Source organism: Haemaphysalis longicornis, unplaced genomic scaffold (assembly GCF_048455015.1).
Source record: "Haemaphysalis longicornis isolate Haplotype H1 unplaced genomic scaffold, Haemaphysalis longicornis Haplotype H1 scaffold_3, whole genome shotgun sequence".
NCBI classification, from domain to species: domain Eukaryota; kingdom Metazoa; phylum Arthropoda; class Arachnida; order Ixodida; family Ixodidae; genus Haemaphysalis; species Haemaphysalis longicornis.
The window spans coordinates 83,036,073-83,051,025 of record NW_027526335.1 but is presented as its reverse complement, the minus strand read 5'-3'; the positions used below and the strand labels follow the sequence as shown (position 1 = coordinate 83,051,025).

At 47.2% G+C, this 14,953-nt stretch overlaps 1 protein-coding gene across 4 annotated transcripts in view; it reads right to left on the bottom strand.

Annotated features, from left to right (window-relative positions):
* LOC144174748 (cholecystokinin receptor type A-like) overlaps window positions 1-14,953 on the bottom strand; it is a 208,746-nt gene that overhangs the window by 54,535 nt on the left and 139,258 nt on the right. For 3 of the 4 annotated variants that reach the window (XM_077703591.1, XM_077703588.1, XM_077703590.1), the window contains exons 2-3: window positions 13,003-13,200; window positions 9,403-9,693 (exon numbers count right to left, since the gene is read on the bottom strand). In XM_077703591.1, coding sequence (XP_077559717.1) covers window positions 9,403-9,693; window positions 13,003-13,200 — 489 coding nt within the window. The remainder of the gene's footprint in view (window positions 1-9,402; window positions 9,694-13,002; window positions 13,201-14,953) is intronic. The other variant, XM_077703592.1, reaches the window with a different exon arrangement.

The window sequence follows — 14,953 nt, the reverse complement described above, 5'->3', positions numbered from 1 at the left end:
AGAAGGAGAAGGCCGCATGTTGTCAGCCTCGTTTGAAACCTTAAGAGAGGCTTATGATCTTGAACTCGGACAACTGCTGAGGTTTGCGTACACGTTGTCTCGAAAAAGCCTTTTTCCTTCAGCCACCGAAAGACAAAACGTGAAGCTAGCACTGCAGATATTCAATGACACATTGTCCCCAGCTCTTCGAGCCATAGCACAAAAGCACAGTCTAGGCCATGTTGAGGGCACCTCTACCTTTATTGACATCGTGGTGAAATGGTGGAAGATTGTAAACGTCAAAACGCCACACAAAGGACAGAGGCTTCGGGACAACTTCCAAGAACCATTGTTCTCAATGGATGATCCCAAAGTGCACTTCCTCTACAAGGTTTTGGACTGGCTGGACGAGTGGAAAGCTAGGACCAAGAGCTACGACAGCGGCAAGCTAACAGCAGAGACACATGGTGCTCTTCACCAAACAACCAGTGGACTCATAGAGGTCGCCCGATACTGCTTCAACGAACTCAACTTGTCCTACGTTCTCCTGGGAAAAATTCAGACGGATGGCCTCGAAGACCGCTTCGGCAAGTACAGGCAGCTCGCTGGAGGACAGTACCACGTCTCTATAAGGCAGGTGTACGAATGCGAAAACAAACTGCGCCTTCAAAGTACGCTTCCATCGGCTGGCCGATCGACCGGAAGTATTGTTGACAAAGATGAGAAGTGGGACGACTTGGATAAGGACACAAGCAGACCGGTCCCTCTCTGCAACGTAGTGGTGACTGAAGAAACGTTGCAGAAAATCAGAGACGTCATTCCCGTCCTGGTATATGTGGCAGGATACGCCGTATATGCCACATTGAAGAAGCTCAAGTGCGAAAAATAAAGGGCCCTCCTGACGCTGAATAAGGAGATAAGAGTTTCTGTGAACGAAAAGCACTACGAGCTTGTGAGAGAAATGGACCGCGGAGGACTTGTGCACCCTACCATGTTAGCAGTGAACGCTGTAACCTACAACTACGCTGTCGTTGAGCAACTCTCGAAGATGCAGGAGCAGTTTTTGAGTATGCCCAACCAGCGCCAGGTAGCGACTGACCTCACTGCGGAGTTGCTAGCCGACGAAGAGTGCTCCGACTTCGATGCTTGTGACGATGGCCACACGAGTGAGCTCCTGCTGGAGCATGTGCTGTGGTGCAGTACAAACATCCTGCTTAAGAACTTCTGCTGCCGACTGAATGACAAGATCGCGGACGCTAGTGCAAAAACAAAAGAAAGAAAGCTTCAAACGTTGAGCAAGTGAGTCACTGTGTTCACAGCAGCACTGGTGCTCATTTAGTGGAATAAATCCGTTTAGAGCCACCATAAATGCGTTTGTTGTGATCGATCTGCATGCTTTTAAAAGGGAGCTGGAATCATTAGGATGTTCCGCTGCAAAAAAAAAAAAAAAGGTTGCTTGCCGAAAAGCCACAAATACAATCCAAATAACACGTTTCACTAATCTAGACGTATTAATTTCCCAATAAACACTTTACGCCCGGTAGCAAAAAGTAAATTGCTCAGGATTGACGTGAACTGGTTCCTAAAAAATCAAGTAATTTTGTGGTAATACTTTTATATGAATGCGGAGCAACACGCCCTGAAATTTAGAATAAGCGCAATAGTTCAACATGGTCGCATGGTTACCTGCAAAGTAAAATGAATAGTCCCGACCCCTTCGAATTTCAGCGTAGTGTGTGAAGGACTGTTGTTAAAATATATTTTGAAAAATTAAAAGTCGTTATTGATGTGAATTTTTTTCTTACAAACTCATTCTTTTTACATGAATCGGCTGCAGGCACCTCCGTGCACCATCGATCCTTTTTCATTATCCTTACCGTGGCGTCCAGGAATGATCAGCCAGTTAGTCATATATTAATCCTATTTTTCGGTCCTGCTTCGCATTACGCTCTCACAGCGCTTTTTGGCACATGTCAGTGAACTTGAATATGGTGTGCATGTTACAACGAAATATTCGTAATGATGCTGTTCGTACGTGACAAAAAGAACGTATTTAAATTAAGAACAGGTAAAATACAAATTTAGCTTTACGTTGAGTCATTTAGCATGTATTGCATTGTACTGCTCAAAAACTATCCAAACCGAGCTCGTGTTCTTCAAGTGTGTTAATGTTTTGTGCTTATAACTTCACTTCAAAACTATCTAATTGCTCCTCGTTTGCTGCTGTAGCTAAACAACGTTACAGTTAGTTGCAAGTACAGCACATTTATATCCCATGTATACACTACAATGTAATCAATGAGAATTCTGCTATTTTCTCGTGGATTTAAAGTTAGCTTGGTTAATGGTTAGGCAAGTAAGAATTCTCGAGCAACAGTTCAAACGATTTTTGTGGCCACCAATATGTTTACTCAAACAACACAACTTGGCGTTACATGGTCGGCAAACTACGGGGTCATGTCCAAGCACACGCACAGAAACAAAATACCACGACCGCACAATTTTCGAAGCGACACGGCACTAAACCTGTTCAGTGCCTCCAGCTCCGTGCTCTGCGGGCGGCGCGCGGCCGCCCCTGCCCTGTGACGTCACGGCGGCACTCCGCAGGCCTTGAAAGTCTAGGTGGTGTTGCCAACACCCGCAGTCACTGAGCGGAGAGAGGAGGAGGAGAGTAGCGCGCGCCATCTCCCCCCGTTGCTAGGGAAGACGAGGAGGAAGACGAGGAGCTCGCGCACCCGCAGCTGTTGCTATGCGGACGACGGCGGCGGACGATTCAGGCTCGCTTAAGAAGTGCATTCGCACTTAAAAATCTGCACGTATATTTGAGGCAAAACATATGCACTTAAACGGCAGTCACCGCGCTCCTTTAGTTATGATTCGGAATGCTCGTTGGGTTGGTTTTTACGATAGTAAGCGAAAAAAAACTGGCCGTCAAAGAAACAAATGACGCGTTCAGAATGGCGCGGAAAGGCTCCAGCACGTGCGAGATGAAAGCAAGCAGAAAAAGACCAGAACTCCCGCTCGTGTCGTTGCAGGCAGAACAAGAAACAAAAGATAAAGAAAAGGATGCGAGCCGTTAAAGGAGAGGGTGCGCGAGCACTGCGAAGGCGGGAAATTTGAATTGCATTGGACAAAACCTCTGTTCAATACATGAAGACAGGAGTGAGACAGAGAGGGGAAGAGCGTGAGGCGTAGTAGCAAAGAGCGGAGAACGGCGCCACGTCCCGTAATGGCGAATCACTTCCGATAGGTTTCAAGATGGGTGGAACTGCATGACGTTTTATGTTTCTACATTGACGGAGCACATAGCGGCGTTTAAACAAGCGCAAACCAAGCAGCTGTCTCCTATCGCAAAGTGGCTGATCCCTCTCAGTGCGTCTCTGCTGAACGCTGCTAGTTCAGAACAAAGTTTGCCGTGAAGAAATGAAAAAAAAAAAAAAAACTGGAGAGCTTTTTGTTGTAAAGAGACGTTAGCTTGACACTTATTACCCTATATATTATACCAAGTTCCAAATATAAACTGTACAACGTCAAGTTTGCTCCCGCTTCATTAAAAATAACGACAAAATTGGTCCATTTGAAGTGGGTTAGTTGGTGGTGTTATAACATCTTCAAGTGCAGGGGTGGGCAGCCTGACACGAAAACATGCGACGAAGAGGAAAAAACACACAGAAGCAGACGAGGTGGCACCTCTGCACTTTAAGATGTCGAAAATCGGCCGGGCCACAAATCAAGCGCTAGTATCAATTGTCTATTGGTAAACGAAAAGTCCACAAAAAAGTTTCCGCATCGGAGGAAAAAATTACCGGCTCTTCGAGCGTAACCGCGCGGCTAGAGGAGCTGGAAGGCTGTGGTCATGGCAAACATCAAACGGACGATGAATTGATAGGACAGAACTACCCATGTTAGAGTACTAAATGAAAAATACAGGTTTATGCGCTGCATTTTTCGCACCATTGGTCTGAAGTAAAAATGGGACAAAGTTTATTTCCTTGAAAGGAAATAAATCTCAGGTTCCTTAAAAATTAGTTGTGCCTTAGGGAGTTTCTAAAGAATTTTGGTGGCCGCAGTGCTTTTATATAGAAAATGGAATATATTCTGTTTATAGGATATATGTATAGCAAATATTGAATATATTCAATAAATGTCTTGTATGCCGAAAAGCATCCATCTATACGCCTTGTGTAGGATTGCCTGAACGAGAGAGAGAGAGAGAGAGAGAGAGAGAGAGAGAGAGAGAGAGAGAGAGAGAGAGAGAGAGAGAGAGAGAGAGAGAGAGAGATAAACGTTTATTAGGGAAAAAAAGGAGGTGTCGCGATTGTCTTAGGGGTGGTGCCCTCCTTCCAGGGCCCCAGACTCTTCTGCTCCTCTCCGGGCTCGAAGAATTAAGTCCTTCTGAATCCCGAAGTCGGAGCTGGCCAGAGCTGCCTCCCATAGCGCGACCGTATTTGGGGTGTTGTTTCCTGAAGGGCAGATGATAGGGCAGGCCCATGTTGCATGGAATAAGTTGGAAGGGTTTCCGCATTTATTGCATGCCTCTGTGTGCGACTGAGGGAATATTTTGGATAGCCGGGAATTGTTAGGGTAAGTGTTCGTCTGGATTTGCCTCAGCGTTTGAGCTTCTGCGCCAGAAAGGTTCTTGTACGGGTTGGGGAAAAGGGCTCGTTCACCTCTTTGGACAGTGAGGCATTCGCCAAAGCCACTTGGGAGGGGCTGAAGAAGGCTAGGACTGTTAGCCGCACGGTGCAAAGCCGTCCTTCAGGACCTGTTCCAGGTCACAAAGTACTACTACATGGCCGACGATTGCGACCTTTCTGTCTGGGTCAGTTGGTCTCTTTACCTCCAGTGTGAAAACGCTGGTGATGCCGAATCGAGTATCTGAGGGGAGGAATTACAGAAGTTGCCAAAGCGGTGTTCCAGCGCGAGGAATGATTTATGCAACCATAACAACACTTTCCTAAAGACTGCGCACCAACAGCATTGCGTTGGTGTCCACATTCCGCCACCGACTGAGGTCCCGTCACTTACCCATCCATCATGACTACTGCTAGTGCCCTCTAGTTAAGCCAATACATGTCATAGGATAAACATTTCCGCACCTGTTCTTTACAGGGTTTTTTACGTACGTACGTGCGGACGTACGTAAGTACGTATGTGCGTATGTATGTATGTATGTATGTATGTATGTATGTATGTATGTATGTATGTATGTATGTATGTATGTATGTATGTATGTATGTATGTATGTATGTATGTATGTATGTATGTACGTACGTACGTACGTATGTACGTACGTATGTATGTATGTATGTATGTATGTATGTACGTATGTACGTACGTATGTACGTATGTACGTACGTATGTACGTATGTATGTATGTATGTATGTATGTATGTATGCATGTATGTATGTATGTATGCATGCGTGCGTGCATGTATGTATGTATGTATGTATGTATGTATGTAAGCGTGTATGTATGTATGTATGCATGCGTGCGTGCATGTATGTATGTATGTATGTATGTATGTATGTATGTATGTATGTATGTATGTATGCATGTATGTATGTATGCATGCATGCGTGCATGTATGTATGTATGTATGTATGTATGTATGTATGTACGCATGCATGTATGTATGTATGTATGCATGTATGTATGTATGTATGTATGTGCAGTTGTCAAAAGTGTCAACAACACCAAGGAAACGAGTCACAGTCAATGCACAGAGCGGCTAGTTACTGTAGTGCCCAGTCTATTTGACGAGGCGTTATGCGCATGCGCTGGGGCAGCCGAGTGGAGAACGCCAGCGTTGTTAGCGACGGTAATCAGCTGGTGGAGATGCCCCGGTGACTATCTTAAGCGCCCGCTTATTGCATACCCTAGCACCGTTTCCATGTTGTTAACGCTTTCGACGACTGTACGTACGCGTGTATATATAACATCGGTGCTTGCAGCTCACGAATAGCATGCAAGTATTTTCATATAAGGCATTACCCTTTTTTATGGATTGTGCCCGTAATATCCGTTCACGGTGAGATTTTCGGTATGTGTGGCCGGCAGATCCGGTTCTAGGACAATATCAGCGAGATTACATAATCCATCCATGCACGGGTCCGCTGAGATACAATACGATGGAATTGTTGGCACAGCTCACGCGCCCATTTTTTAAATAAGCCAGTCTACTGTCCATTGCATAACAAGGCACTCAACTTCAGATGAGTTTCGAAGAAAATGAACAGAAAGACGGTACGCAAAGGCAATTTCGGCGCTGGTGGATTATTCAGAACTTTCTGCGAGCTCACTTATCGCAGTTACAACATCTGGACAATTTTTTTTCCGCCTGAATTTATGCCACCTCAAGCAATTTTAAAAGCATGCCTGAAATTTTTCTAGCGTTGCGAAATTAAGAACTCAGATTCAGATGGGTCTCGCATACGTTAAAAGAGAAAGATGGTACATGAAGACAAAACTCCGCGCTTTCATATCGTTCAGCACGTTCTCCGCCAACACATATTGCTATTACAGTACTTACAGCACCTAGATAATTTGTTTCAGCTTAAATTTCAGCCACATTACAGAATTTTAATCTTTATATTTCTTGCTGTCCTAGACAACTTTCCCCTTAGCTTTCACGTATTTCACGGAGACGGTTTACTTTTTTGTGTGTTCACATGAGCGGCCGATTCGACAAATTCCACTTGCCTAAATGACAAGTGTGGCGTCAGAGCTGAGGGCAGCCAATCCGGGAGAAAGACGGTGCCAGGAAAAGGGCACTTCTAAATATCCTTTTCAGGTGATAAAATTGCGTGTAAGCCGTGGAAGGGAACTCTCAACATAAGACAAGTATTCTGGACTTGAACGCATTTCCATTAACATGTAACTCCTCGCCTGTTCCTGTGCAACACGCCCCTTTTTCTTTTTTTTTTTCTTGGTGCTGAATAAATCCGCCCACGTTTATTTTGTTCCGGCTTCGGGAAGGAAACGAGGTGTACTAGGAGTCCGGCGGGGAAAGTCCAGTTTCGGGTCTCACCCTTCCAACCACCTGTGATTCTCGGTGCGTGAAAACTCTTGTAACATGTTCTCGTCAAACGCCTATGCACATATCCGTGCTCGTGGTGGTGGTTTACGTTCTTTGGATATGCCAATCATTATAAAAGTATGGGGAAGGTTTGGACGACAACATATTCGTCTTGATGGGAACGTGGGACCTGCCGCCACCCCACAGGCAGATAGAATGACCTCGTACTGGTGGCGGGGAAGAGCAGGGGGAGGGAGATCGGCGGCTGGTACCCAACCAGCAGTCGTACCGCTCTTCTCTTCCCCCTTCCCTCTTCCTATCCTTTGAAGCCCCAATCCCCTTCCCTGGACTGGGTCGTATGAGGGTGAACTTCCCGTTGAGTTCAACAATATCCCCAGGCCTTTTCTCTTCCCTTCTTTGTTAATAAATCACCACCACCACCACCAGCAGTCGTAAAGGTAGATGGCTATTTCCTTCGTTGAGGACTCAAACGCTTCGCAGTGATGCACTTCAGCAGCCTTTGATTTTTTTTAGTGAGTGAACTATCTTCTATACGTGTCCTCTGACGTGCCACCCTCCACAAACTCTGCGAATGCTATACGCGAGCTCGCAAAAACGCAACACCGAAAGAAATTAGCTTTTTGTGTGGTAGTGTGCATTGCCATCGCCTCCTGTAATTTTACAATGACAAACGCATCGCGCGCTTCCCAATGGGAGTGAGTGGTACGCCTGCAGTGCCCACATGTCGCCAGGTGGGGCCCCGAGCTGAACCGGGATCACGCAACCGTAACTGACTTCGAGAGCGGCTTGTGCCTGTTTGCCAAGGCAACCGATGGTTGAGATTGTCAAAGAAATGGCGCTCGTGCCAGCGCTAGAAAGCTCAGAGCCGCGGCGGAGCAAGTTTTGCCAACGCTGCCGCTCTCCACCACGCGTCGCCCCAAGCTGAACAGGTCACATGATTGAAGCACTGGGAAGGCTACTGATTGGGGGATAGTGGCCGGAGTAGAAGGAGAGGGCTTGGTTGGCCGGTCCGGGCTGATGCGTTTGGCATTGTAAAAATACAGGAGGCGATGGCATTGCACGAAAGGTAAAGATAAAAGTCACGGCACAAATTCGTCCTTCAAGAAACGGAGTGTGCGCTGCTGTCAAGGTTGCGCATTTCATGAATGTACTAGGGCTAGGATTGGTTGGATGAGCACACTTAGATAGGCGGCTTGCTTTACTCTACGGAATCTACAATAAGAAAAAGCAGTGACTGCGGCTTGAGCACACAGCATGAAAAAATTTACAGGTTTGTTCGAATTGTGTAGCAAAATAAGCACCGTGTGCTGTCATTGCTCGCCCCGTCTAGTTGTCCTGTTTTCAATTGACATAGAATGCACTAAGTAGCCCAAATCAATAACCTAATTGCATTGACGGCAAGTGAATGTGTCGCTTTTCGTTCACTTGTCATGATACAAAAATGTAGAGGCACGAGAAGTATTGCGCGTTTTGACCGAAATGCTGAAAACAAGGCCAAATGAGGGATTCAAAAGTTTCGTTTTGTGAGAGCGCTGTCAGACTTCACATTTCTTGCCATATCGTTTTTTTTCTGAATGAGCGTGGGTTCTGTTCTGCCAGAGCTACAGAGTCTAATGCATGTTCTTATAAACTGCCCCCGCAGCATCCAACGCAAAAATAAGCTCGCGAACGGCAACACAAACACCTAAACCGGCGCTCTCGTTGAAGGAGAATTCCCAATCTGCAAACTCACTATTTGGCTCGAAATCTTTCTAACAACGACGTACTCCGAGCCCCTCCTTCATTCAGGCGTCATGGGGCCAGGCGTCAGCTAGTGCTTTTTGCCGTAAATTATTCCTTTACGCGTTTAGTTTCGGCGCACAACAGATCATTTTGTGCCCCAAAGACCGGACGTGCTATTTTGAAAGGAAGTAACGTACGCGAAGGTGCCAATCGGCTTCAACCAAATTCGAGCGGCAGATCGTTGTGGCCGGTTTGGCTAATCCACTTATCCACTCGCGGACTTCCACGAGCGTCGGGCTACTTCGTGTTGGTAAACCCCAGGCGGTGATCGCCGTATTGCCTACAGTATGAAATTGCCAGGATTGGAGGAGCAATCTCTACAGTTGCAGCGATTGCGTCAATTATGGCATTTGCTGTCATGCCCTTTGTTTTTTACGCTTTGCTTTCGTAAATGCTCACCAATTTGCCTTTATTAGGCATATTTTTGTATCCTTCACTGCGGTCGCTAGCGGTACGAGCACCAGCGCGTTTTTGAGACGTCGTGTTGTGGGACATGTTTTACAGTATAGGTTAGTGCGGGGGTTAGTGGGGGTCAGCGTGTACGCGGGGGTAAGTTAGTGAGGTGTTAGTCCGTGGGAGGAGGGCGCACTGATCATCTCACTTGAAGGATGCTGCTCAGTTTCTGGCGCCGGAGCGTCACAGCTCCAGAAACGGCGCGGCGCCGCCGCGGCCACGGCCCTGCGAACAAGTGCGAAGCCGGCGGGCCAGCAGCAGCAGCAGCGGGGCGTACTTTTGTTGTCGAGCTTCATGCCATGACAGAGCGTGGCGCAGATGCAGCTGTACACGAAGGACATGATGACCAGGGGCAGCAGGAACAGCGTCACGTCCAGGTACACGTTGAAGACCCGCTCCGAGGTCACGCTGGGCCACACCTCCCGGCACTTCTGGCGCTCTGCGTGCGTGCGAAAAGGGCAGGGAAGGATTCGAACGAGGCAGGCAAGAGACCGACGACGTCAGGTAGCGACGACGTCAGGTAGCGACGTCAGGTAGCGAATCCACTACCACTCAGCATCATTGCAATATATATACAGGGTGATCTAGGTTAAGTCGACAGGTTTTTTTTTTTTAATAGGCGCTTAGATTTACGCGAAGGCCACCTCTACAGTGAGGTTATGCGCAAGGGAGACACTTCATTAGGAGGAAATTATTGACGTAGGTGGCTTAATTAACTGAAATTGATTAATTAACTTTTTAGTGGCTGCGGTAACCAGGCATGTTTGCATTGGAAAGTTAGACGCAATCCTGTTTCTACGCAGTTTCAATTGGAAGAATTCTTCTAGCGCATCCGTAGTCCGAGATATCAAACGGCGAAATTTATTTGCCGTTCGCATGATTACGCATGCTAGAAGCCAAGACCGGCGCAAAGCTCCTCCCTTTTGTTCTGTGTTTCGATAGCGGTTCCGAGTACTGCAGATTGCGATAACGCCAGCCAAGAACGAATGGATGCCAGTTATCACTTTTTACTGTGCCTCCACTCCTTTGTCGAAATAAACACCGTACACAGCAGGCACGTCACAGAAGGGACGAGCTTTGCTCCGGTTCAGACTGTCTTGGATGCGTAATCATGCGAACGGCAAAAAAGAAGGAAGCAAAAAAAAAGGCCCCTTATCTGCTAACTTCGCTGCAAATGTCCTCGAAGAACGATAGTCTTCTTGCGCCCCTTCCAGGCGCTTCTCTTCCCTTCCCCGTCCACCTCTCATGCTCTTCCCCTCCCTCTCGATTCACCCACGGAGGAGATTTGCTAAAGTCAATTCAAATTTCCCGCGTTCCCCTGCGCGCAACATCTAATTGACCATTTCCTTACTGTTCCACTTGGAGGACATTCACGGGGTCCAAGCTCACGCGAGCTCTTTTTGCATTTTGGGGTGAAAATATTGTTTCAACACGATTTTTTTTATTTTCGAAAGCAAGTAGGGAAGTTATGCTCGCAATTGATGAGTAGCGACTCCCAGAAGAACAAAAACAAAGCAAATTAGGAACATAAACTCACAATATGGCAATGAAATTGCAGCTAGACCACTGGACTGAAAAGACAAAAATTTTTGCGCTTCAGCGAGAAAAATATACTCGAAATTTTGGCCACGCAGGAAACCCAAACGAAAACCCTTGACTTCAGAGGTTGCGATACGCACATAGCCGAAGGCAAGACCAGCACTTCCATCCTCACCTCGAAGCGCTTAACGACGCAACAGCACTTGATCCAACCCAGGATCGACCACGCTTTCATTGAATTATTACCCACGAGGATAAATCTGCATACAGTCCACAAATTGGGAGACTTTGACGGATTCTTTCATCCAGTCTTCAAAGTGACCAAAAGGAATAAGATTGTCGTAGTGGGTGATTTTAATGCTCCTCACGTGGCGTGGAGGTATGCTAGAACAATAAAAAAGGAGAGCAAGTCCATAACCTTGCCCAGCAACGCTGCCTGAACCTGAGGAATGATATCCAGTACCCACCCGAATTGGCAACAGTGTGTCTGTAGACACTACTCCAGACCTGACATTTTTAGGGGGAAATACCTCACGTAAAGTGAACGAGGTTGGATGAAACAAACTGGAAAGTGATCATTATATTTTCCAACTGACCATTGAGCACCACGGACCACCATAACCATACCCTTACCAGAGTGGGAACGGCGAGAACCACGGATTGGAAAACCTTCAGAGAGCAAGAGGAGGTAGAAGGAGAAGACGATCACTTATTTGATCTCGAAGCATGGACCACCCGATTGAAATAGAGGGCCAACAAACACACCAAAGAAATTCAATTAGTGACAGATAATCGTAGCGCGGATCCCTCCCTCTTACACCATTGGGAGGCGCGACGAAGCCTTACCCGAAGATGGAAGAAACAGAAATGCAACAAGAAATTACTACGTCGCATTGTCCTGTTAACAAAAGAAGCCACATAATACGCCAACCAATATGAAAAACAAAATTCGAATCAACTTTGTGACAAATGATGATCCCTGAGCACTCCGGGAACATGAAATATTTTGAGGTCACTCATTCCACACCATTCGGTGTCAAAGTCAACGACCAGAAAAAAAGTAGAACGACTTATTCCCAATTTCCTGGACACAGAGAAAAGCGCCCTAGAAGCAGTAAAGAAGAAATTTCGGAAGGAAAACACGACACCAGCCGTGACCCACCAGGACTATAGCGGAAACCCAAACCCAGAACTTGCTCAGCTATTCGCAAGCGGCCTGCCGTAACTTTCAAAAGGGCCATATTTCAGCGACGGCCCTTTCTCTACTATCTCAGGGTTTAAAAGCAGAAAAAAAAAAACTATTGGACGTACATATCGTTTGGACACCCGGGCACAAGTCCTTGGAGGGTAATGAAGCGGCAGATACCGCAGCCCGAGGCCACTCACACCGGGCTTCAACCCTCATAGGCACTCACCACTCTGCCGACAACCACCCGTCCATCCCCAAGCGCAGCAGAGACATATTAGAGCACTATAGGCTATCAAGAACAATATACCCGCCGCCTCACCGAAACTAACCAATGAAGCCACACAGTTCCGAAGGCTGTAGGCAAACTCGTTTCCGCACGCCACACAACGGTGCAGGACAGGATACACCCCACGCTGTTCAGCAACGACTGAAACTTCTGCTCTGGAAGGCCCAACACCATGTACCAGATGGTATGGGAGTGTAAAACAATCACGGAACTAGTAAAATCCATCGCACCGACACCATAGCAGTGGGAGTTCCTACTGACAAGCGACGCCCTGCAAAACCAGTGTGGCCTGGTGACCAGGGTCACTCTAGCTGCCCCGGGCCACCGCATCCCGGACTAGGGACGCCACCCATGCACTATGGGTGACCGACAACCATACCGAGCTCCTTTCTTCCTATGCAGAGGGAGCAGTAAACGTTTTTTTCCTCCTGCTACATAGCAAATGGGAAGGACACATTTATTCTCAATTAAAATAACACTGCGAGTACCAGGTGTGCATTGATGTCATGCCTAGAATATGCGTAATGTTTCTTTTTGCTCAGCAATGTATGTAAAACTAATAAATAAATACAAAAAAATAAATACATTCAGCGTCGATGTCTCACTTGATGGTGAGTAGCAACGTGCTATTCCCCCGTGGGCTAAATAGTGAGCACTGGAAATGTAGCATGCTCTGGAGCGGCACTTTACGTAAGCGCGAGAATTAACGGTGCATACACGAACAGGTGACTCACCGTCTCGCAATGGCACGAGCTCCGAGAGCACGGCTATCGGTAGCATTGTGACCATGGAGCAGAGCCAGACGAGCAGGATAACCCGGTAAGCGTGTGACCGTGTCTGCCAGCGTCGGGACTCCAAGGGCCGCACGATTGCGAAGAAGCGCTCGAGCGATATGGACACCAGCGTCCAGGCTGACACCGACACCGACACCGCTGCGGAAAGAAACAAAGGGAAGAAGGCTCAGCTCCTTTGGGGTATTCAAAGTTCCAAAATATCAACTGAAGACATTCAAAGCGTGAAGAGGATGCGCTTGGTTACGACATAGTAGATGGTGCAACAAGAACGGCCGGGGTTCCTTTGCGTGCAGCTATACATAACATACACAGGTTATTTAGTTCCTCCCTTCCACAAGAAAAACAGTGGCCTCGCCCGGAAACCGAAACCACAACCTCGTGCTCACTTCTGTGACGTCTTCAGTCAAGAAGCAAACCCTCGGGGTACCAATACATTGATGCTGACACACTCTTCAAACCGACCCATCAGTTATAATCGTTGTGAGTCTTTCATTGAGGACGAAGGAAAAAATGCTAAATACAAAGAACCGTCAGAGATAAACTTAACCGTGCTTTTGGTTGGAAATGTAAAGAAATATATTTCTTTAGGTGTCACAGCAGTTCTGCTCTGATTATGCAATATCCAGTTTCGACGTCTTTAGCGCGATATACTAAATGTGACGTCTAATCTTCGCGTCAATTACGGTGTCCGTGGTGTTGGTTGGCGATGGTTTTAGCTCCAGCGACGAAGTGCTTCTGCTCGCCGTACTTTCGTGGGATACCGCGTTTCACGGCTGCCGCTGGGGAGGATGTTTCAGAGCCTTTCAGAGTAGAGACAGCATAGACAGGCAGAAACGCATCCCCTGGTGCGATTGAGAACCTCTCGGTAGCCCCGTCACGATCCTTTTTCATCGCGTTGTTTTCTCCTTCTGCCTGTTCTATGGCAGAGGCCCGGCAAATCACGCTTGTTAGATATGGGTATACGATGATACTGTAAACGTTCTTTGCTACTTTTCTAATTGGCCGCGTCTAGAGTGCCGTCCGACGGTGTTATAAGAACTCCACAATATCGACGTCCACCGGCGTTTTATCAAAAAATTGCCGCGTCTGGCACTACACCGCTATAGATGACGTAAAGCCAGGCATCGTATAGTAAACATAGCATGACATAACCTAACACACACAAATAAATAATTTAAAACGAACCAAAGCCATAAAAATTATAGTTCGATTTAAAAACAACCAAGGCAAGAGGTGGTCTCGACACATCGCCCTTGGGATCAACAAGCTAAGACGGACCCTCTAGACTACAACGACCGACGCTTTGGTCGGTTCTAGCCTAGCAGTCAATATTCGAATGTTGTCGGACGGCAATATAGTCATGCCTGAAGCGATCAGCTAGAGTGCCGGCACTCTAGACACTGGGTTTCTAATTAGCAGACTCAAATTACTCTTATAGGCCTCCACTGCAGCGATAGTGTTCTCTCACTACCATCCACATGATCCGCTTCGTCTCATGCCACTTTCTTCTTTTGTGTTTCAGTCTTTGCGTCGGAAGTTAAGGCTATTATGTTAAGCACAAGCCATCCGCTGAGATACGGCCAACCTCTCCCGATGTGGGTACGTCTTACAACCCTTGGGAAGGTGACGGATACCAGCTCGAATAAGAGAAGGAGGAGGATGCGAAGAGTTCGGATGGGTGGGCGATTTTCACTGGAATCGAAAGGCTGAGTAAGATGCCCTCTCGACGTAGGAGTGTCCCTTCTCAGGACACAAAGGAAGCGCACACCAACGGCGACGGAGGAGCCGGCCACTCCGGCTGTATACAAGTGGCCGCGCCCACGGCACAAGAGGCAGCATCGGGATTCGAGGTGCTTCCCTGACCCGTTCAGGCGCCGAAGGCAAGCTGCCC